Below are 25,192 nucleotides of genomic sequence, written 5' to 3' on the forward strand. Positions count from 1 at the left end.
TTGTGCACTCCCTAGCACTCTCTAGTCTTTTCCTAGCACTCCTTAGTCTCTCCCTAGCACTATGCACTCCCTAGTACTCTGCACTCTCTAGCACTCTGCACTCCCTAGTCACTCTGCACTCCCTAGTCACTCTGCACTCTCTAGTCACTCTGCACTCTCTAGTCACTCTGCACTCCCTAGTCACTCTGCACTCCCTAGTCACTCTGCACTCCCTAGTCACTCTGCACTCCCTAGTCACTCTGCACTCCCTAGTCACACATGCACACTTAGAGCCCCCCCCAGAGCCACACACTCCTCCCAGAGCTACACACACATCCCCCCAGAGCCACACACACCACCCCAGAGCCACACACACACCACCCCAGAGCCACACACACACACCATCCCAGAGCCACACACACATACACACTTTGAGCTACACATATATATCCAGAGCCACACACATACACAGATAGAATTAAAAAACTGGACCCTGTAACATAAACTGAGCTGCGAGGAGCAATGTATTAAGTTCATAAGACACAGGGGTGTGCCCTATGCATTTGCTGCAACCACTTTATAAACATATACCGCAACTTTATGTATCCCAGGCACCAGCTCTGTGACAGTAGCTCAGTGCATCTGTATGCCGTAACACAACTGCACCCAGTGCAATGCTCTATTGCTACATGGAGATCACGTTCTCTTTGTATAGCCTTTGAATAGGGTTTTTACAAATACCAGGTGTCACCTGTGAGACAGCTTCAAGGCGCGTTCATATGCAGTAACACGACAAAGCCGCTCGAGTACAGGTGCAGGGGAAGTCATGACAGACCCAACGAAGTAATATTTACTTTATATAGGGCCTCACATCATAGTTCTGCTTCTAAGCACTCTAAATAACAGGTGCTACCATTACTCACCTTAAAGTTAAATACAAGCAATTAAAAAAAAGTTACAATCAGGCAATGCAAACAAAAACAGGACACTGCGGTCCAGGCTTCCACCAGTTATCACACCGCCTTACCACAAAATTTCCTGTAGGAGGCACTGCTTTCTCGGTACAAACCACTAAGCTCTGGAACTCACTACCAGTCAAGATTCGAAGCATTCTGGAGCATATAAACTTCAGAAGGCAGTTTCAAATATGGCTATTCCCTAGATAACTACATCATTCCACACCCCTCATTGAACCCATAAAGATAACTGCACCTTCAAGTAGAATCTACAGTTTATAGCCCACAGGTATGGAACAACCCAACCAGCGCACTACTGTATATATCTAGCTAAGCTAAGAAGGGCTCCCTACAGTTAGCCGGGGCATTATTTAGTAATATCAATTAATATATAGCCCTCTCGCCCATACTAATACCATAACTCTAAGCGGTTGTCAGCCAACTACAGCTTTATTCTCTTACACTCACGTAGGACGTGTCGGCTACAGGTCCTGTCCATCACCAGCACTGGAACATTTGGGGATTAATAGTGCCTCCTCTTATTTGACCAAATGGTATGATCCTGGGCAGATATTATACTTCACCCGTAATGCTCCGGGTTCCAGTAGCACAGTTCATTGTAAAAGTTTTTGAAAGATTATCTTTAGGCCCAAGTCAAGCATAAAGGTGTTAAAACTGGTCAGGACCCTTTTAACCCATTACCTGTGCATGCCAGTAAAATGGCATCATCTGCGTAGAGGAGAGCCGGTATAGGTCTCCAACCTACTTGGGGAAAATCATGCCCACTCTTAAGGAGTGCCTCAGCCAGACCATTGATGTATAAATTAAAAAGAAAGGGGTCCAGGACGCAGTCCTGCCTGACCCCTCTTCTAACAGGAAATCCTGCTGTGCACTGGCCGGCCACCCCGTATCTCACACTGGCTGAAGCTCCCTCATAAAAATGGAGCAGGAAGGCAATAATATTAGGATCCACACCAAGGTCGGCAAGAGTCCCCCATAACTTTGCATGGATTACAGAGTCAAATGCTGCGGTCAAATCGACGAAGACTAAGTATAGTCTCCCTTTTTTGGCTCCTGTGTATTTCCCAACGATCATTGCCAGGTTTAGACTCTGTTCCAGGGTTCCCAAACCCTCCCGAAACCCGTACTGGAGATCGGACAGAACATTATTTTCTATTGCCCAGTCCTGTAGTCGCTGCAGGACAACTCGACCTGCCACCTTCACCATGGAGTCAAGAAGGGAAATTGGTCTATAACAACCAGGATCTTGGTGATTTCCCTTCTTGAATATTGGGACAATGATGGACTCCGTCCAAGTCTTCGGGAAGGTGGTACAGTCACTAACGTTGACCATATGGGTGAATAGTGGGGCCCAGAGAATGCACTGTGTCACAAACTTAATTAACGACACCCAGTCACACCCCCCAGATTACATAATACTTGTAAGGAGTCTGCCGATGACAGCTAAAGGCTTCGTACACACAAACACAGGGCATGACAAGTATAAATCTAATACATTAAACATTTCCACAACAGATTCCTAAAAGTGTTCTGACAAAAAAATAAGGTAATTGCATTGGATTTGTCCTTCTGCATGTTTTGTACATTAATATTCATGTATGCTTTTTGAGGTGGGCTGCTAATAGGGGGGGGCGGGTGTGCCTGTGCATACATTTGTGTGTGTATGCACAAATGAACAAACAAGTGAGTAAATCTGTTTAGCGCAAGCTTCCATCTAAGATGTTTGCAATTTTGGAATTCACCATATTTCAAGCAATACTCCTTAGAAATCAGTGCAAATCCACCAATGTGTGTGTATCTGGGATCATAATAATTAAAGTCCCCTCAACCACAACGATCATGGACTCCTCCTTTCTGCTCCCTGGAGGCCCTTTGGTATTACAGAAGGGGTTACAGATCGCACCAGCACACATTTTGATCTTAAGGGAGAATTCCCTTATTTGCAAAGGGGCTTGGCCACAGGCAAAAGAGAGAAAAGCGTTCCCTATTCACCCACACCATATTATGGATGGACGTAGGCGCAGAAGCAAAGAGGCCATCAGGGGGCACACTGTGAGGCACATCTCTCTGAGTACCACCTGCAGGTGCCCTTTGAAGGGGGGGGGGGGGGGAGTTCTCATTCATGGACACCTCTTAGACATCCCCCTGCAGGTAGGTGAATTCACTCACTGCACCACCTGCAGGAGATCCCGGTCTCCCTTTGTAAAGGAGGCTGCGTGGGGACTTTAGCATGTAAGACGGAGCAGCTGCCACTCTGCTTTTCACTATTGCCCTACCCACAGGGCAGCGACATGTGAGCACCCCATTATGTGTAAAGATGTGTATATGTATTACTTGTTATGCAGGATCTGTGAGATTGTGATTAATATGTATCGGTGTATTTGGATGCCTGTCCTTGGAGCGGTCTCTCATCACTGTTGAGTTTGAATGTTTCATGGAGGAATGCTTGTGCATGTTTGTGTGCATGTTTTAACTCGTCTTTACTGTTATTCCCCAAAGCTTTTTATTATTTTCTTCAGAACTGACTGTTCCTAGCTTATCTCTCAATTCATGTCACACAGAGTAATGATGCAAGAGTAACCAGGACGTGCAAATTCGTATCTTTTCCAACCGGAGCAACACAGCCCATTGTTATACCCCAGGCTGGCGCACCCTCATTCTACCCTGCACTCAGTCTATTGGTGCCGGGTAGGGTAGTTAGAAGGAGTTAGCACAGTTTCACATCCTGTGGGCCGCCTGGGTAGCCTCATAGGTTATTATTAATAACATTGGCTTTAACCGTGGCACACACTACGTATGAAAACACCAATAATAAGCATTATAGTCTTGTTGTCACGTATCGAAATAATCTTTGGGTCCCGCATTTATTATGTCTCGACAGTTCTTCCGGATGGTTTCCTGTGGAATCAGTCCACATTACTTCACGATGATTAATATGCTCAGTGTCTGGTTCGGCAGCGACGCGTAGTTGTATTCCCCTCACCCACGAATGAGCACTCGTGCCTCATGAAGGTGTCGACGTGCCAGGCCTGCCTGTCGCAGCCGCATACCGCAGGATTTTGCCGTATCAGCATTGGCACAAATGGGCAGAATAAACATGATAACACTCTGCCTAAAGCAACGAGCCCGGAGCCGCCTGGACTAGATACAAGACTGTGGAAAGGAACGCTTAACCCTGTCACGAGCGGCCTTTGCCGGGTGAGGAGGGGGTCGTGGGGGTCATTCATGGTACTTTCAGATAAGAACGCCCTTTTTTTTCCTTCTCGCTTGCCAAGACGATGATGAAAAGTTGCTTAGAAACAGCACAGGCCGATATTTTACCGTAAGCGACTCAGTAATGTAATTCCTCACTCAAACGGTGACCTTTTGTTCACTATCTAAAATACAAGCACCTCGTATTGCGGTGCAATCACACCACAGGCACGGACAGCGGGAGGGGGGGGGGCGGGAAAGCGAACGGACAGCGGGGGGGTGGGGGGGAAAGACACGGACAGCGGGAGGGGGGGGGAAGGAACGCACTCACCTGGACTTCTTCCGGCGGCCGTGGTGGGCATGAAATGAGGAAAACAAACAGCAAAAAAAAAAAACGAAACTCCGCCCACGGCCCACTGACGATGCGAAAAGGGTGGAGAGGGAAAAACATTGCCGGGACGCCCACCAGTCGCCTCGGGATTTGACGGACGCCTCTGTTTGCCAATGCTAGCGTCCATTTATGGAGCTAGCCAATGGCAAACAGAGGCGGTGCCGAACATCCATACTGTTTACAAAAGTTTTCGGCCTGGGAGGAGCACTTCATGCTCCTTTCGCCAGGTCGAAACCTAAAAAGGAGCTTCTGAAAGGGGATCAAGTGTGACTTCGGCACATTAATGGTGAACCCCAGTGAATGCAGGAGTCTCGGTCCCAGTCTGGAGGTGGAAGACGACAACCTGGGGCAAGCCCGCCTTCAACAGCCAGTTGTCGAAATAGGGGAAGACTGGAACCACCGATCTGCGCAGATGGGCTGCGACCACCGCCATCACTTTCGTGAACACCCGAGGGGCGCTGGTAAGGCCGAAGGGAAGCACGGTAAACTAAAAGTGCTTGTTGCCTACTGTGAATCGTAGGTAACGTTGATGGGCCGGCAGGACAGGGAGATGAAAATAAGCGTCCTGCAAGTCCAACGCTACTATCCAGTCTCCAGGGTCGAGGGCAGACAGGACCTGAGCCAATGTCAACATTGTTAACTTTTCCTTACGGAGGAAGCAGTTGACGTTCTGGAGATCCAAGATAGGACACAGGCCCTTATCGTTCTTGGGCACCCGAAAGTAGTGGGAATAACAACCACAACCTACTTCTGGGGCAGGAGCGCGCTAAATGGTTCCCTTGGCCAAGAGAGACATAACTTCCTGTTGGAGAAGAGCCAAGTGTCTCTAAATTGTCTTTAAGAGGATCCACAGACCCCTCACAGTCCTGCTCATCCTCTCCTGGTAGCCTCTCAGGGCGGTAGGAAACATCAGGAGAGAACAGGGGTACATAAGGACCGGCCGGCACCAGTCCGACATCAGGCGATGTTGGTCCGGCTCTGTGTCCTCATCGAGAGGGAGGCCGGGACCGATGCCGGCTCGGGACACCATCGGCGTCGGAGGCGGCAGTGGTGTTGTCACTATATTTGACACTGAAGGAGGTGTCACGAGGTCGACCTGCACCAATCTGGATCCAGGCCTGGATTCTTGGGGTGCCTTGCGGCGCCCGAGCCGAAGCCACCGCCACTGAAAGCCTAGAGCCCCAACCAAGTCTGTGGGGCCCGAAGGTGCACCCGACAATTCGGGCTGCCCAAAGATGGAATGCAAGGCTTCGTAAAAGCTTCAAAGCTAAGCAGGGGTCGTTCTGGCTCCTGGAAAGGGAGGGAAGGCTTGAGTCGACCCAACAGGCTCCGCGGGCTGAGCCGGACGACTAACTTCCGCTTCCCGCATCGCGTCGGCTGACGGACGGGGAGAACGCGAAGAGCAACAATGCTTCTTCGCCTTCTTCTTGTGCTTCGACTTACCCAAAGACGAAGACTTCGATGACGAGTGGTGGTGGTGGTGGCTCCGCGACCAGTTCCGTGACCTCCCTCTCAACTGGGACCTCGAACGGCGCAGAGCGGACTGCCGGGCCTCGAGAAGCCTTCGGGGCCGCTCCCACAAAGACTTTGGGCTCATGGCCCGGCAGTCGGAGCACAACTTTAGGTCCTGGTCGTGCTCCAGACACCAACGGCAACGAGGTGCGGGTCCCGGACCGACATCAATTTGCGACAGGAGTCGAAAGCCTTAAAGCCGGTCTGACGTGACATCCCCCCATGCTCCAGGAGTCAAACGACTCAAAAAGATGTCGACAAAAGTCAGAAAAACTGAGCCAAAAAGTAACTTGAGGTACCGCTCTCTCCGGATCTGCACTGGCTGGCGCAGAAAAAGAAAGAACTGACATCAGCGCGCGAGGGCAGCGTCTAAGTAGATACTGTGATGCCATTCCAGCAACCACAATGCCAACAATGAAAACTGAGTCGACCGGCGCCACCTATCCACGCGCAGAGGTACCGCTGAGGAAAAAATTCTCCAGATCCAGTCTGACGCCAGGAGGTAATTCTAAGGTGAAGAATCCATAACTAATTGTCTCTTTCAGAAACTTTAGATAGCTTGTGGTTAACTATCGGAGATTAGAAACTTATTGAAGATCAGTTCAACAGCAACAACAAGGATCTGTGGTTAAGTCTGGACTCTTTGAGGAGGACAATTTTCCCAGGTGGGGACTGTATGGGACATGCTTACGGAGTGAATGGGTTGGTCCTTCTCTTCCCCCAGTTGCATGGAACTTATACTCCACCAGTTTTAATGAGGTGCCATTTGCTTAATTTTTCGTTCCTTTGTTTCCGTGTTTCTGCGCTTGTTCTCATGTAGCATGGAAGCAGAGGGGCCTTTGAAGAAGATGATTATTCAAAATGTACGCCCTGCATACAGACTGTATAAAGCCTCTCTAGGTTACTCTGTACGTTGTGTGTTGGTTAATAAAGGTTTACATTTTTTGTATGATAATCTGCCTACTTCCTTATATCTTTTATCATAACCTATACATTTGATTTATTTTTTTATCTTTACTGTAAACCTAATCCCTTATTTTTGAGCTATTATCTCTTTGTTATTTTGTATCTAATATTGATATTCTGAGTTAATTATCCCGAGATTCCCCCACTCATCCCAAAAAGGTAATTTACCCCAGAAACCATACGTAACACCTTTAAAGCTGGTACTTGCAAGGGTTTATTTATCCTGAAACCAGATATCATCAGGAACGTTCTCTCTTGTAGTAATGATGTCCTGAACCTTGGGTACTCAATGTATTCAAGTCTGGTAATCAGGTGTTTATGATTTTATAACTCAAGCTATGGAATAACTTGCTGGTTTCTCTTTAGTCACAACTCTAACCCTCAAATCTCTTGAGGGCACATATATTTTCTGGTTAAGGGTGTCCTTCCCCCTTCCGTAATTTTAGTTCAGCACCTAGAGAGCTTATTGTAAAGGTGTAATAGACCAGGACTGACTCTGAGCATAAACGTTTAACAGCTTAATCTAGTCATTACAACAAAAACAAAATGATAAATTGAGTAACAGCAAACAACAATTATTCCCAAAGGATATAATTGCTTAGGCTGGTTTCTGTACTGTCTGTTTTTTCATTTTTTGTAAAAACATCTTTTTATTAGTTGTATTACCAACAGAAATTACACAATATTTCACCATCTAGTACACAGAGACTTTTAGATCAATGGATGAATCAATAACCCATTGCCCAACCCACACCTATTCATCCTGCTCTTCTCCTCGATGTCTACCTCCATCATTACCTAGGCGATGCCGGGTCGGGTCCTATCGGGTCCAGTCCACGACTAACTGTCTGGTTTTTAACTTATCGCACACTTTTCAAAGAAAAGTGAAGTTTGTGGTGGGTGAGTTAAATGTAATGTTTTGCCCTTTGACTATCTATGACATCAAAGGAAGTGACATCACTTGACCCTAATGACCCCTCAAGAAGTGACATCGCATGACCTTTGACTCTGCTGTTGTGATATTACTAGAAGTGACATGTATTGGAACACAGGACATTACAGGAGGTGACATCATAGATCAAATACGGTCAGATTAAGTAAAATACTATGAAATTCCTTTGGAGCACCTGAAACCAACCCCAAAATAAAATTCATTAAATATATTTAACCCAAATCTTATTAAATTCATATCCCACATACTGCTATTCCAGTTTTGGGACCTATGTGCAGCTCTTCTTTGAGCCTCTTGACCCGAAGCAACTACTATTGATCTGCTAGAATTGCACCTCACAAGCAGCACTGCCATTCCTCTCAGGCTTGGTATAGCAATACATACATTAAAATGCAGCACAGATGTCACAACTCAAGCCTCATGTGGAGAATCCACCCCTATTTTGAAATTGTAACAGTTGCACGTTGCACCTGTTGCAATCTCAGTGAACACCTGTTATCTTCTCGGTAAAGTCTTTGCCCCCTAAAGGCCAGGGGTCACAAGATCATTGTCAGGGGCCGCAAGGCAGCTGTCAGGGGTCGCAGCTATGAACCCTGGTGACCCCTAAATGACATCCCTGCCACCTGGAGCAATAACTCTAGGTGGGATTTTGCCACTCACAATTTTTAATGGAGTGATATTTTTGGTCCTGCTATTGTGGGTCTGCACACCACAGACCCAATATTTCTGGGCTTGTAAAGACTAGACATGGTTTCATCAGGTGCTGATGCGCACTAAGTGAAATGCTGTTGGGGGGGAGAGAGCCTGGCCTCTTTCCTAGCCCCTTCTTCCCACCTCAGGGTCAATGACAGAGCCAGGGGTTGAGGGTCTCACCTCATTCTTAGTCCCTGCCGACAGCACAGGAGGAGCAGAACACCTCTGTCATGCCTGAAGTGCCCCTACTCAAAACCTGACTCCCAACCAAAGCAGCCCTCCCAGTGACCCTTTTTGTCTACCCGGAGCAGAAAGAAAATATCCAGTTTCTCTCACAAAAAAAGGAAAATTACATGGATAAAGACCTGGTATTTCAGGGTCCATGTGGTTATTCCTCATTCTGGGAAGAAAGCTCATAATCATTGGACTGTGATTTGGATATACCATTTGGAATTCCAGCACTCTGATATCTCCACACCACAATCCGTAGACCTAATGTTGAAGGCCCTAGTGAGGGAATGCCATGGCACACATTTTATGATGACAACATGCCTGATTGCTTAACCACAGTGTAAATGATCAAAACAATGACAATTGTCTAAAGGATTCATAATAATAAACATCTAAATTTAGGACACAATTTATTTTAAATGCTTATCACTTACCAAGTTTTGTTTTTAGTGAGTAGCTTGTTGCACTTTGAGCTCTGGCTCTAGAATCAGGAATTTTCTTTGGTAATGCCCAAGATCCTGTAAAATGAACGTCAGTTCAGTATTTATCAACACGTATGATGATCTCACTATAACACCCAATTGAACAACATGAAACAACATTCAATTCATTAGCCACAATTTCTACAGATGTACATCGTATAAACATTGCCAGACAGTTAAGCAAGGCCTTCTCATAGTGGAAACTCTTTCAAACAAATGCATCTTCTCGTTGTAACCAGCAAGGGCGTGTTTTGTGTCTGACTACAAGCTAACAACAAGCTAACAAGATCCATACTACTGACCAAACCGCATACTGCATGTGGCTACATTGTATAATTGACCCCATTATGTCATAGGTAAAGCAACAACATTTTCTGCTCCCAATTTGGGTTTCAGGGAGTAATGGAGCCACCACGAGCCTGCTGTTAAGTATTGCAGGTTAGTCTGACACGTTGATATAGCAAAGGGTAATTTTTTTAATGCTGTTTGAGGTTCGACTAAAACTAACACTGCAGCAGTGAAATCTACTGGCAGTTTAAAAGGGGGCACCTCTTTGGAGCATGGCGAGCAAGATGGTTGAGGAGACATGAGCCATGTTAGCCCGGTCTCCATCGGGCTGCAATAAATGCATCAGTAATCCTGAACCTATCCACTCACCGGCTATCTGAAATGGTACTTAAAGTCGCACTGAAATGCAGAGTACCCAAGACAGGACCAAGAAAAGCAACAGAAGCTCCACATCATCTACACATGGGGCACATGCCCTCCTGCTGCTGAGCAAAGCTCGAGCAGGGTAAGGCAGAAAAACGGTATCCTGTCACAGGAAGGTGTGACCACCGCCTAGACAGTGTTTAGTGTATTGGGACAGGGTGCGACGCCTGCCAGCACCACTGAGACTCCTTGAAGGGCACATTTGGTGTCCTCCTTGCATACTCCAGTTGAAACCAGTTCAAGGAGCCATTGGCTGCCACTTTGGTGTGAAACTGGAGAAAGGACATGGGAGTATCCTCCCCACTGTCCAGCCCCTCCTCTGGGAGGGACCAATGATTTGTCACAACCTTTTCCTAAGGGTACTTGAGGGCATAACTGCGGGTGGGTCTCTAGATTTGTCGTGGGACAAGATTCAGATCACATACAACTTCAACTTCGAAAGGCTGGACACTCTGGACTTCGCTCTGAGAACCGAGACTGCAACGGGGAAGATTCCTGCTGCTCCTGGTCTCGCTGTCCTGCTGGTCTTCTGCAACGTCTGTGCCCATGCTCCATACGGGTTCTTCACCAGGCCTGTGGACATCCAAGAAACCTGAAGGAATCACCCTTGGAGTAAAGGAGTCACTCCTCTGCATCTACAGGCACCGCAAAGCAGCTGCCCGGTCTGCTGATCCTGGGCTCCCAGGGACTCAGAAAGGCTCAGCAAAACAGGTGGTGGTTCTGCAACTCCCTCAAGGCCTGCCCTGTCTTCATACCAAGTTTGAGGCCAGTATCTCTCGTAAGAACTGCTGGAACAGAACCCCTGTGCACTGGGTCGTAAGTAGTGCTAGTACCAGCTTACACAGGCTGTAATGGCAGGCATATAGTTATAATTTGAGTGGTCCCTCATGGGTTGCATAATACATGCTGCAGCCAATGGGAGACCCCTTGTGGACGTATGTCCTGGGTACCCTAGTACCATAAACTAGTGACTTACAAGGGTACACCAGTAGCCAATCTGGAGTGTACCTAAGTACTCACCATGTCCAATTTATGGAAGAATCACCGAGACTGGGGTTCTGATCAGCAAAAAGTGGATCCTACTTTCCTACAGCATATCCATCAGATTTGCCTGGGCATTGCCAGAGAAGACAGTTGTTCTAAGCCAGGTGTGGCGCCTTAAGGCCACTGTTGCTGAATTCAATCTGCCTAGCGAATCTGTCGTATCTAGGCCACACCAAATAGTGAATTTTGCTGCATCTCTCCCATTCTTAACTGCTTGGGAGAGCACAGCCCGGGCCACCTCTGGGACTTGTGGCAGCACTTGCTCAACCGTCTCCCAAAGGGAATTGGAGAAATGACCCAATAAGCATGCAGTATTTACTGACTGCAATGCCAGGGTGGAGGAAGAAAACAATTTCTTCCCAAATGCATCCAACCTCTTGGATTCCCTATCCGGAGGGGCGGAAGGGAACATGCCCCTGGAAAGTAGAGGCCAGCTCCACCAAAACTTTTGTGGAGTGGGGTGTTGGCTGAGGAACTTCGGATCACCCGGTGCTGGGCGATGGCGGCGTGCAACCGTCCTATTCACAGGAGCCCCTGTACTAGGCTTGGACCAAGTGCCTAGAAGGATGTCTGTAAGTGCCGCATTAAGGGGTTCAGAAGTGGAAGCCCCAGGTTGAAGCACTTCGATCAAGAGATTAGTCCTGACCTGCACTGAGGGTAGCTCTGGCCCAAGGACTTCAGCTGCACTTTTTACCACCATGGCATAGGATTTCTCCGTAGCCACAGTTAGGATTTCTCCGTAGCCACAGTTGGTAGAGAGAACATGCCAGTATCTGGAGAAGTGTCCAGTACACTGGCTTCCCCAAGTTTGCCATACCAGTCCAACTGCTCTACAGAGTCATACTGGTGTTCCAAAGTGTCCATAGACACATCCCATTTCCCTCCCGAGCCTAACACATCCTCAAAGTGTTCAGGCGACAACATAGAACCCCTGGGTTCAATCGGCACCGATATGGGCATCAAGCAACGTCATTCTGACTCGTGTCATCGGGGATAAGGATGAGGGTGCCCATCCCCCCCCCAGAGTGCACCAGTGACTCCGAAGGTACCGACTTCTGGTCCAACACAGGAGGATGTCGCGATGGCACGACCGGCATCGACCCGGATCCAGATCCCTGAGGAGGCAACAGCGTCAAATCCGACTGGGCCATTCCGACCCCTCACCAGAGGGGTCAGCCCACTCAAAAATGCAGCACATTGCCTCATAAAACTCTTACATTTGAGCGCGGTCGCTCAGGCTCCCGGAAAAGGGAGGGAGGCGCCAAGTTGACCCTGCCTCCGGCTTCGCAGAACCGTGCCTAGAGCGTTGGTGCTCCTTACCTCTTTCGTCGACGGACGACAGTCGAGGCAAAGATGAAGTCCGCTTGGACTCTTCTTCTTGTGCCTCTTCTTCAAATGTCCTGAAGACCTCGAGTGGGACGAAGAGGACTTTGGTCTCCGGGAGCAGCCCTGCGACCTCCTCTTCTTCAATCGAAACGAGGACCTTTGATGAGTCCTGTTGGAAGGTGTCAAAATTCAAATTCGACAAAAAGTCAAGAAAAGGCCTGTCAAAAAGCAACAGAGGGGTAGCTCTTCCTGGATCGGTGCTTAACGGGCGCGGAAAGAAAAGAATGGACGTCCGGGCACCTGGGTGGCGCATATATAGGTACTGCGACGTCATAACTGACGCTGCCAACAATGTCACTCTGAGCCAAAGAGAGCCACCTGACGGCACGCAAAAGGGCTATTGGTCAGCAAAAGTTTCTGGATTCAACCGGACGCCTGCGAAATTCGATGGTAAGGAATCTGCAGCTGGAAGTCTCTATCAGATACATTTATATATCTCTTAGCCGGAGATATCAACACAAATACACAATAATACTTCAGTTGCAAATAGGTAAGTAAGCACAAAATACAGTAGTCTCCAGGTGGAGACAAAACCATATACTAAAAAAGTGAAATGCCAACGGCGACTGAAGTCGGGACTTGGACCAGGAGACTCAGAGGAGCTGTGGACACAAGGAACTACCCAAATTTAGAGCCCCGGAACCCCACGGAGGCTGTGTACAGAGTGGAAACACAGCTGCGTGTCCAATACAAGTCAACGGGAAAGACGTGATTGCAGTTTTTAATAAGAAGGGCTCTTCCCAGTGGACCTCGAAGAATCCCCATGGAAGACAGAAGGTAGGAGAGTCACCCCACCCACGGATACCCCAGGAACCAGGATACCTACACCAGAGAAGCTGGGTGCATAGGTCTGAAGTCATGTCGGAAACCGCACTAGGATCTCGAAGAAGACACCACTGGAGAAGACTGTGCAAGAGTTTGGTGGAAACCAAGGGCGAATACTTGGAGGGGAGACGCTGTAAGCAGAGGGTACAGAGTCTATGCCACTCAGAGGTGACCAGGATGCACAGAAGAGCAATGTCCACTGATGTTGGGCGGTTTAGAAGTATTGACAAGACATTTTCGTAGCAGCTGTGAGGACTACACAAAGCTGAGGAAGACCAGGAGCTGTGCATAAGCTGTCACACGTCGGAAGTTGAGGACAAGGGGGGCAGTGTCCGGTGGGAGCACCAACAAGCCTTGGTAGCTGCAACTGGCGTGGAGAACACCTGTGTTGCAAAGCCATATGAAGTCCATTGGACGATAGGAGCAGCAGACCGTTCAGCTTCGTTGTGGTGTCTGCAGATGCAGGGCAGTGACTCTTTCACTCCAAGGGAGATTTCTTTGAGTGTCCTTGATGCCCGGAGGTCTGCTGAAGATCCTGGAAGAAGCACAGACACAGACGGCGAAGAAGACTTGCAGAACAGCAAGACCAGGAGCAGTAGGAGTCTTCCTTGATGCAGTCTCGGTTCCAGGCGCAGTCCAGCGAAGTCAAAGTGTCCAGAAGGTCAAAGAATGGCGTAGTTTCAGGCTTGAGTCTTGTCCCATGACAAATCTAAGGAACCACCCACAGCTAAGCCCTTAAGTACCCTAGGGAGAGGGTTGAAACCACTCAGGGGTCCCTCCGAGAGGAGGAGATGGACCGTGGGGAGGATAATCACATGTCTTTTGTCCAGTTTCGCGCCAGATCATGAGCCAAGAGCTCCCTGAGCTGGCTCAAACTGGAGTATGCAAGGAGGGCACAAATGTGCCCTTCATATCCGTCTGGTAGCGCAGGCAAGCGTACCCACCCCATCCCAATACACTAAGTCCCGCCTGGGAGGTGATCACGCCTCCCTGCAACAGGAAACTTATTGTTCTACCTTCCCCTGCTGGAGCTTGGCTCAGCAGCAGGAGGGCAGAATTGTCTCTGTGGTCAACAGTAGCACTAGCTTGCTGTCAGACCCTGAAAGGCTGTTACCAGTAGTAAAGGGGGGTACCATACTTCCAACACCGGAATCGGTGTTGGGGTATGATTCCAACATTTGTTACCAAACATGACTGTGTTCGGTGCAGCCACTATATAGTTAGACATCGCGTAATGACTGATGTCTATATGTATTAAAATGGCTGACTGCACTTATAAAGCCTGGAGAATCGACTCTGGGGTTTGTGGAGGTTTCCTGCTCATGCAAGGGTACCCTCACACTGCCCTCAGGACTGAAGAGCCTGCCATAGAGATGATTTATAGGTTTTAGGTATATTGACCCCAGATATAAGGAAACTTATATCTGTTGTGAGAGGTGCAAGCATCAACTCACACAGGTTGCAATGGCAGGCCTGTAGTCACAGTTTGAGCAGACTCCCATTGGTGGCACACTACATGCTGCAACCCATTGGACATCCCTGTTGTACCTATGCCAAGGGTACCCTGGTACCATATACTAGAGACTTACAAGGGTACACCAGTAGCCAATTGTGGATGTATAAAAGTACATACTATGGTCAACTTACGGAGAAAGCACAGTGACTGGGGTCCTGATTTGCAGGATCCCAGTCAGACTAGGTCAAAAACATACTGACACCAAGTAAAAAGTGAGGAAAACCATGAAAGCAGATCCTACTTTCCTACAGATGGGTTGGTGAGTAATCTAAGGTTAGATAGAGTATCTATTCGAAAAAGAGTTAACGAAGGTAAGTCACTTGTTCTTCTGATAAAGGCTATTAACCACCGATTCCTCGATTTGTGACTTTCAAAGCAGAACCTCCCTATGTGGTGAGTCTATGAAATGGCTCAGACTACAGAATCTTGTTTGAAAGATTGGGCAAACTGCCCAACCTGCTGGACCTTGCTATCCAGGCAATAGTGCTTTATTAACAAGTGAAGGGACGCCCTGGTAGTAGTCTGGCATATGTCAGAGACTGACACAGAGAAGGGGGGCAGCGTTCAATCAGGTGGAATGAGTCCACAAACCTTCTGGGGGCTGCTGTTTAGCTAGCCCATATCAGATTTTAATGAATAAAATAATCCATCGGGAAATGGTTCTTTTTTGCTCTGGTTTCCCTTTTTGTGCTCTAGAGAAGACCACCAACAGTTGATTGGCCAATCAATGGTTTCTGATTCAATCAATGTAAAAACTGGGGGCCCTCTTACGAGTCAAGACAACAGAGTATTTCCCTCCCTGAAAGGGGTGAGGCAAAGGTAAGAAAGCTGGCAAGGTGATTGATTGCCTCATGTTGAAGGGCATCACTACCTCCGAAAGGAATGCCGCTTTTGTCTGGAGGACTAGCTTGTCCGGAAAGAAGTACGTATATAATTGCAGTAAGTGTAAGACCTGGAGTTTGCTCAGTCTTTGGGCAGAGGTAATGGCAAAGGAAACACTGTCTTTATGGTCAACAGACTTAAAGAACAGCTGTATCGCTTCAAATTGAATCCGGTAAGTAAGAACCAAGTTAAGGCTTTCTGCGGTTTCACAAAATGTTTCAGCAGGAATATGTAGATCAGTCTTTTTGAGAAAAACATCACAATAGATGATTTTAAAAGGGACACCTAATCTGGCAAACATAAAAAGACCGAAATGTAACTTTTAACTGTTGCCATAGCAAGGCCTTCCTCAACTATAGAAAGACAAAACAATAGGAAAGCGTAGCATGTAAAAGATGAATGTCACTAGACATCAAACATCTCCCAGCGTCTCGTATGTAGAGTTTTTGTGATCGATTCCTGATTGCAAGGAAGCCACCAACCACTTAAGGAGGAAGATCAAATGCCATTAACTGTCGGCACTCAATCTCCACACATGGAGGTGTAGGTTGAGAAGACTTGGCAGCAGGACCCTGCCCTGCATCTGTGGTAGGAGGTCCTCCCAAAAGGGAAAGCCAGATTGGAGGACATGTGCTCCTGGCCAGAAGTTCTGAGACCACAGCCTCTATGCCCAGTCTGGAGGCACTAGGATGATTTGGGCCCTTCTCTCTTTCAGCACGCTAGGTAGAAGAGGCAGAGGCAAGAATATGTCCCGAGCAGGAATCCCACAGTGAAAACTGCCAACTGCTTGGGAATAAGCAAAAGCATGACCACTGCACGTTCTGTGCAGTGTCAATATGATGGAGCCAGGGTTCTGTTGGAAAGTAGGATCTTTCAGGCATAGATACCCCCACTTTTGTGCCTGGTGTCAGTGTGTTTTGACTGTACTTCACTGGGATCATGCTGTGAGAAGTTGGCCTGGAATATGATGTTCACTATTCTAGTGAACACCTTGCACCAGTCCAATTAACCCTTAGGGTGATGGTTGTAAGTCAACCTTATAGACCAGCTATCCTAGTGGTAGCGTGGACAGAACAGTCTTAGGCTAAAAGACTCTAGAGGGTGTGTAAAGCCAGCTGTTTTACCATATGTAACCCCTTGAATACCAAATGAAAGGACACCACACAGGATATATATCAAATATATATGTATTTATTCACTAACACACTCCTCTGAACTCTTTATGAGATCAGAGGCAAAAGCACATAACAAGTTACTTAATCAGGATACGTTAAGTTGCCTAATTTACGGTTAGGCCCTAGGGGCGAAGCAAACCATATATTAAGAAAGTGGTATAAGTACCACATCACGAGAAAGGGAACGGCCTAGGGAATCGCTGGGGCTACACTATCTGAACCTTAGGTTAGAAGTAGGAGGCCCACAGGCGGCGCGTGCAGTGTCTTTACACACACGTGAGAGTCAATGTAAAGTCAATGGGAACTTAGAAGTTAGATTTAGAAGGATTTAGGACACTTCCGGTCTAGCTTGGAGGAAACAACTAAAAACCTAGACACTTGGATAGTCAATACCCTTGGGAGCACCGAAGTACTCGCGTAACCTCACCCACAGGAAGCGGGTGCATAGGTGTGAAGATGTGTCGGGTTTCGCCGTTGAAGCCTATGGAGCCTTTGAAGAAAGATGCTGCAGGCGACCAGGAGGAAGGTGTCCGGGTGGATCCAAGGGTGGATCGAGGATGAAGAGGACCTGAAAGCAGAGGGGATAGAGTCTGGGGTGGAACCAGGAAGGAACCAGACGACGTTGAGGAGCAATCAGGTGCTGTCTTGATGCAGGTCTCTTCAGCCACGCAGACCAGGAGGCGTCGAGGACGACCAGGTGCTGGAGGTGAGCTGTCCCACGAAGGTTCTCGCAGATGGAGGGGTCGACTGCCGAATTGGAGTCAACAAGCCTTGGCAAAGGCAACCCACGCAGGATTCAAAGAAGGCTTCTGGTGCAGACCAGCAAGGTCTGAGGTGCCTCACCTTTGCAGGGAGGCAAGGGCCAGTCTGGAGCAACCAGACCAGCGAGTTAGTTCAAAAGGATTGTCGTCACAGAGGCTACTAGCCAGCGGGCCAGCAACCGGACACCGCGTCGAGCAGAACACAAGCAGAAGGGCCCCACGCAGAACTCGTGAAGTGTGGAGGGCTGATCTTTGGAGCAGGTGGAGCTCGGATTCGAGGCTTCCCAATCCCCAGTGCATAGCTTCGAGGATACCTCAGGAGCTGCACAGTTAGCAAGTTGCAGACTTTTCAAGATGTCTGGTCTCACGTGTCTCGTCGCCTCCACGGATCTCAGCTATGCTGCAGTCGTGAAGAGAGGGTCAGAGAGGTCTGGAAGTCTGGGTCTTGTCAGGCTCTGTGCTCAGGTCCCGGCGGGAGCGTCGACAAAGCAAGCCGTTGATTTGCTGGATGGTGCCTGGTTGCCCAGGGTGGTCACTCCTTGGCCACAAGGGAGATTCTTCAGTCTTCAGCTTCAGCAGAACGTCGAAGGTCCAGAGTTTTGTGTCAAGTTTCGATTCCAGGTTTAATCTAAAGTCCTAGGACTCAGCTCCTACCTTTAAACAACGAAAAGGGGCTGGATTACTTTCTAGGTCCCTCCTAAGGGTGGGACCAGGAAGGGGGGTGGTTACACACCCTTTCCTGTGTCCAGTTTCGCACCAGAGCTGGGGCTGGAGTGCCCCAGCAACCGGTTTGAACTGGGGTATGCATGGAGCACCTAGTGTGCCTCAGGCAGTGTCTCATTCTATTCAGCCCTCCCTGTCCCAATACACAAAGTCCTGTCTGGGGTGGTGCTCACACCTCTCCAGGCAGGAAACCTATTGTCCAAACGCACAAGTTACTACTTGTGTAACGATATATCTGTAAGAGACATTAGTTAGTGATAGATTCCTTACCTAAGAATATCCCCAGGCGGCAGACTGGATCCGGAAATTTTTGCGTAGCAGTACCCTTGCGCGTCGGTAGGCGTCGTCTGCGGCTCCGCGTCTGTAGTCGGCGTCGCGGGCGCCGTGATGACGTCGTCGGAGTACTTAGACGCCGCCTCCGCGTGCTGACGTCAGTTCTTAGACACAGCTTTTCCGCGCCAGAAGCGCTGAGCCATGTTAAAAACCAACACTGGTGCCATTGAAACTAGGGCCCTGAAAGGGGGATAACCCCAACCCTAGATATCGGTTCGCAGAACGGGGAGGATGGGTGGGTCGGTAAGGAATTTATCACTAACTAATGTCTCTTACAGATATATCGTTACACAAGTAGTAACTTGTGCATCTGAAAGAGACACGTTAGTGATAGATTCCTTACCTTAGAATAGATACCCCAGCAATACCAACCCCGGAGGTGGGTCTGCAAACCAATAATCACACCAGAAAGTCCTGGAGGACAGAACGGCCAAAGAAGCCATCCCTCCAGACTTGGCTGTCCAGGCAGTAGTGTCTTGCAAACGTGTGCAGTGATGCGCATGTAGCAGCCTGACAGATGTCTTGTAAGGGCACTCCCCGGCCCAGGGCAGTTGTAGTCGCCGTGGCTCGGGTGGAATGAGCCCATAATCCAACAGGGGGCTCTTTTTTAGCCATGGGGTAACATGCCTGGATACACAAGATGATCCACCGGGAGATGGTCCTCTTGTGTAGCGCTTTCCCCTTCTTAGCGCCCACGTAACCAACAAAGAGTTGGTCATCCACCCGGAACTGGCGTGTGCGATCTAGATAGTAAGAGAGCGCACGTTTTGGGTCCAGACGGTGGAGCCGCTCTTCCTCTTTAGAGGCGGAAAGAAGATTGGCAAGGTGATGGACTGCCCGATGTGGAAGACTGTGACAACCTTGGACAGGAAAGATGGCGTAGTACGTAACACAACCTTGTCCGGATGGACAGAAAGGAAAGGAGGAGTACAAGAAAGAGCCTGGAGCTCACTCACTCTCCTGGCAGAGGTGATGGCAACCAGGAAGGCAGTCTTCAAGGTAAGAAGACGGAGAGGACAGTTGTGAAGTGGCTCAAAGGGAGCGCACATCAGAAACGTAAGAACAAGGTTAAAGTCCCACTGAGGCATCACAAACGGAACAGGAGGGAATGTGTGTGTGATGCCCTTCAGAAATCGATTTACAATAGGGGACTTGAACAAAGAAGGTTGATCAGACAGCCTTAGAAAGGCGGAAAGGGCAGAAAGGTAGCCCTTGATAGTGCCCAGAGCAGAGCCCTGCTGGGCAAGAGAAAGAAGGAAGAGAAGAACCTCAGAAAGAGGGGCAGCAAGAGGATCCACAGCCTTTGCTGTGCACCATGCCACAAATCTGTTCCACCTGCAGGCGTATACCGACTTAGTGGAGGGACGCCTGGCTGCCAGAATGACATTACAGACATCAGGAGGAAAGTCAAATGGCCTCACAGTCGCCGCTCAATCTCCAAGCATGGAGGTGGAGACTGGACAGGTTCGGGTGGAGGACCGTCCCCTGCTGCTGCGACAGAAGGTCCTACTGAAGAGGCAGACGAACCGGGGGATCGACTGACATACTGAGTAGCTCTGGATACCAGTACCTTTGTGCCCAGTCCGGAGCCACAAGGATGACTTGTGCCAGGTCGCGCTTGATCTTCTTCAGCACTCTGGGCAGAAGTGGTATAGGCGGAAAGGCGTATAACAGACCGCAACTCCACACGCGACAAAAAGCTTCGCCGAGCGAGTGCCGCCTTGGAAATTCCAACGAGCAGAACTGATGACATTGCGCGTTCTCTTCGGTGGCGAATAGATCTAACCAAGGGTCTTCCCATTGCTGAAAGAGGCCTTGCGCCACGTCCGAGTTCAGACGCCATTCGTGATCCATCATGCACCGGCGGCTGAGTTCGTCCGCCCTGGCGAACCTGCCAGGTGTTGAACCACGAGGGTCACGCCCTGCTGTTCCAGCCACTGCCAGAGGCGCAGAGCCTCCTGGCAAAGGGTCCACGACCCCACCCCGCCCGGTTTGTTGCAGTACCACATGGCGGTGGTGTTGTCCGTGAACACCTGCACTACACTCCCCCGGACAGAGGGGAGGAATGCCTTCAGTGCTAGACGAATCGCCCGCAGCTCCAAAAGGTTGATATGGAGCTGGGACTCCGCCGGAGACCAGAGGCCTCTGATCTCCGCCTCTCCCATGTGGCCTCCCCAGCCCTGGAGGGACGCGTCCGTCACAACTACGTGCTCCGGCTGGGGAAGGGAGAGGGATCTGCCACTGACCCAATCACGGTCCGTGAGCCACCACTGCAGCTGTCTCGCAGTGCCCTCCGAGATCAGGACATGGTCGGACAGGTTGCCCAGCGTCAACCTGACCGAGACCCGGGATAAAGGCTGAAATATCGGAATCAGGGCCTGAATATCCCAGACCCGCTGTTCGGGCGGATAAACCCGAAACCGCGCCGAGTCGAGAACCGCTCCGATGAAGAGGAGCTTCTGAGAGGGGCACAGGTGTGACTTTGGCACATTGATGGAGAACCCCAGCTGGTGCAGGAGATCTGCCGTAGTCTGGAGGTGGCTGACGACTGTCTGGGGCGAGCCCGCCTTCAACAGCCAGTCGTCGAGGTAGGGGAAGACTGAAACCCCTAACCTGCACAGATGAGCTGCGACCACCGCCATCACCTTTGTGAACACCCGTGGGGCGCTGGTAAGGCCGAAGGGGAGCACAGTATACTGAAAGTGCTCGTGGCCAACCGTGAACCGCAGGTAGCGCCAGTGGGCCGGCAGGACGGGGATGTGGAAATAAGCGTCCTACAAGTCCAACGCTACCATCCAGTCTCCCGGGTCCAGGGCAGCTAAGACCTGAGCCAGAGTCAGCATTTTGAACTTCTCCTTCCGGAGGAAGCCGTTGATGTTCCGTAGGTCCAAGATAGGGCGTAGGCCCCCTTTGCCCTTCTTGGGTACCAGAAAGTAGTGGGAGTAGCAACCACACCCTACTTCTGGCCCAGGAACGCGCTCGATGGCCCCCTTGGCCAAGAGGGCCGTAACTTCTTCCTGCAGAAGTCGCAAATGATCCCCCGATACATGGTGGTTCTGCGGTGGCATGGCTGGAGGAGTCGCCTCGAAGGGAAGGGAGTAGCCCCTTCGGACGATTTGCAGCACCCACCTGTCCGACGTGACAGTGCGCCAGTGGAGGTGGTGATGGCGAACCCTGCCCCCCACTGGCGTCACAGGGGCCTGAAAGCACGGACTAGGAGGGTTTTGAGGGGGATGCTGCGGGGGAAGGTGTGGACTGACCTCGCCGTTGACCCCGACCGCCGCCACGGCGGTTTCCACGGCCGCCAACGCGTTGCGTATTACCCTGCGGAGCGTGGCTGGCAGCACGTGTGGGGACACCCCTTCCGTGGCCACGAAAGGAGTGAAAGGCAGCTGATTGCTGGCGCGGGGCCGAGAGGCCCAAGGACTTGGCCGTAGCCCTGTAGTCCTTAAAGCACTCAAGCGCATGGTCTGCCTTGTCACCAAAAAGGCGACGGCCATCAAATGGCATGTCCATCAGTGTGTTTTGGACATCAGCCGAAAAGTTGGCGGACCTCAACCAGGCGTGGCGTCTGACCGCCACTGTCGTTGCCATCGCTCTACCTAGTGAGTCGGTGGTATCCAGCCCACACAGGATAGAATATCTGGCTGCACCCCGGCCTTCCACAAGGGCTTGGCCGAGTTTGGCCCGTACTTCCAACGGACACTCTGGCAGCACTTCCGCAAACGTATCCCACAGAGAGTGGGTGTAGCGGCCCAAGAGGCATGCGGTGTTGGAAGACCGCAGTCCCAGACTAAGGTAAGAGAAGATCTTTTTACCGTATTGCTCGTACCTCTTGGATTCCCTGTCCGGCGGAGCCGACGGGAATGCGGTCTGGGAATTGGAGGCCTGGATGACCAGGCTCTCGGGGGTGGGGTGGGTGGACCGGAAACATGGGTCGCCCGGAGCCGGGCATTGGCGTCTGGCCACGTTCCTATCTACGGGCGAACCCGTAGCGGGCTTGGACCAAGTGCCCAAAAGAACGTCGGTTAAGGCCTCGTTAAACGGCAGCAGAGGCTCGCTGAGCATGACTGCGGCTTAAGGGCCTCAGTGAGGAGGTTAGTCCTCACGGCCGCGACGGGGAGCTCAAGGCCCAAGGCCTTGGCCGCCCTCATCAACACCACACTATAGGTTGCCCCCTCCTCCGTAGCCACGGTAGGAGGTGAGACAAAGCCCGTGTCTGGCGAAGTGTCAATACCACTGGCCTCCCCAAGGTCACCTGCCCAGTCCTCATGAGACTGGCATTCACGTGCCAGAGGGTCCTCAGACCCCTCCCAATCCTCATCACCCATCTCGTGGTACTCAGGGTTAGAATATGATGGGGCCGGTTCATGGAAAGTAAACTCTACGAACGGCATCTGAAGCGGCGCCGGGACCGGGTCGAGGGAGGCATCGGGGACGGCGCCGCCCGAGGACGGATCCAGGAACCGGATCCAGCGGGGCCCTGCGGCGCCGGCGGCGTCGGAGCCGAAGCACCCGACGACGTCGGGGCCGAAGCCCCCGTCCCGCTAGGACCCCCAGACGGGTCCGCTGGGCCCGAAGGCGCCGCAGAGCCCGTCGGAGGAGAGAGGGACCTCATGGCCATGAGGAACCGCTCGATCTCCTCTGGCGCCGCGTTAGGCCCAGGGACCGGAGGGTATGAGGCCGGACGCGGCGCCTGCGACTCCGACGGAGCCGCGTGGGCGGTGCCACCTGAACCCCCGGCCGCGTCGGGGGAGTCGGAAGAGCGATGACGTCTCTTCGACTTCTTGTGCTTACCTGACGACTTCGACCCTGAGGAGTGATGTCGACTCCCGGAGCTATGATGGCTCCGCTCCCGCGACAAGTCCCTCGACCTCCGTCCGGACCGGGACCTCTCTTGGCACGGGGCCGACTGCCGGAGTTCCAGCCGCTTACGGGACCGCTCCCGTCTAGCCTTCGAAGTCAGGGCCCGGCAGTTGGAACAGGCCTTGTCGTCGTGGTCGATGCCGAGCCAGTGGAGACACCGACGGTGAGGGTCGGTGACCGACATCAGCCGGTCGCAATCCTCACAGGGCTTAAAACCTAGCATCCCTACCGGCACCGTTCGGAGTCAAAGACTTCGAAAATGAATGATCAAAAGACCCAAAAAGTTTTAGTCAAAAAGTGACTAAGGTACCACTTTTTCCGGATCTGCGCTGCTGGCGCGGAAAAAAGAAGAACTGACGTCAGCACGCGGAGGCGGCGTCTAAGTACTCCAACGACGTCATCACGGCGCCCACGACGCCGATGACGGACGCGGAGCCGCAGACTACGCCTACCGACGCGCAAGGGTACTGCTATGCAAAAATTTCCGGATCCAGTCTGACGCCTGGGGATATTCTAAGGTAAGGAATCTATCACTAACGTGTCTCTTTCAGATCTCCGTGACTGGAAGGACTCCCAGCAGCAGGAGGTCAGACTTGTGTCTGTGGCAGCAGCGTCCATTTTGTGACGCTGGGGCTCTGGTTAACTTTAACCGGGATAGTCAGCACTAACAGGTCTTCTCCCTCTAGAAGGGTGGAAGGCTACCCCCGTCGCCAGAATTGGCGAGGGGGTAGTATTCCAAAGCGTATTACACCTTACACGACATGTTTAGATAAAGCCAAACCAAAGTTAGCATTTAACCGCGAGGTTCAAAATGCACTTAAGAGTATATGGTATGGCAATATCATAGAACAGCTATAAGGACATGGTTCCGAAAGCTGCAGACAGGCTCAGCTCATGCTAGAGCACTATCTCACACTTAACCAAGCACTCTGCCTCCAGGATTGTTAAGGCCTGCCTTAGGAGTGACTTATAGTTTACTGTGTGTCTATATATAAGGGTAGATATAGGAATACTATACCTAAGCAAGGGGTGATTACACGACCTTGCCCCAGCTGAGTGATCAGCCAGTTGTGTCAGTTTGAGTGGCCAGCCAGGGGTGGCATAATACATGCTGCAGCCCCTGGTAGGCCTTGGTTACCAGGGGTACACTTCTACAGGGGCTTATAAGGTGAACCAATTCCCAATTGTAGATGTACCTAGAGTACATGGTGTGAATTTAGAGAGAGTGCATCTGGGCTGTGGGTCTGATTAGCAGGCCCACAGCCACATCTAAGTCGAAAACCAGTAAAGCAAAAGCAAAAAGTGGGGGTGACCATAGGAAGCAGACCCTACTCTCCTACACATGCTAATCAGTGTGAGAAGTTGGCCTGATATATGATGTTCACTAGTTCTAGTGATCACCTTGTATCAGTCCAAACAACCCTTATGGTGATTGGTTGTAAGTCAACCTTATAGACCAGCTATCCTAATGGTAGCATGGAGAAAGCAGTCTTAGGCTAAACTCTTCTGGCATGTGAAGCCAGCTGTTTTACCACAATATAACCCCTTGAATACCAGATGAAAGGACACCACACAGGTTGTTATGAAAATAAACA

General features: G+C 50.4%; 1 protein-coding gene across 3 annotated transcripts in view; it reads right to left on the reverse strand.

Annotated features, from left to right (window-relative positions):
* CPLANE1 (ciliogenesis and planar polarity effector complex subunit 1) overlaps positions 1 to 25,192 on the reverse strand; it is a 2,766,109-nt gene that overhangs the window by 152,174 nt on the left and 2,588,743 nt on the right. For all 3 annotated transcript variants that reach the window (XM_078674971.1, XM_078674972.1, XM_078674970.1), the window contains one exon: positions 9,328 to 9,411. In XM_078674971.1, coding sequence (XP_078531097.1) covers positions 9,328 to 9,411 — 84 coding nt within the window. The remainder of the gene's footprint in view (positions 1 to 9,327; positions 9,412 to 25,192) is intronic.

This window comes from Lissotriton helveticus, chromosome 2_1 (genome assembly GCF_964261635.1).
Source record: "Lissotriton helveticus chromosome 2_1, aLisHel1.1, whole genome shotgun sequence".
NCBI classification, from domain to species: Eukaryota; Metazoa; Chordata; class Amphibia; order Caudata; family Salamandridae; genus Lissotriton; species Lissotriton helveticus.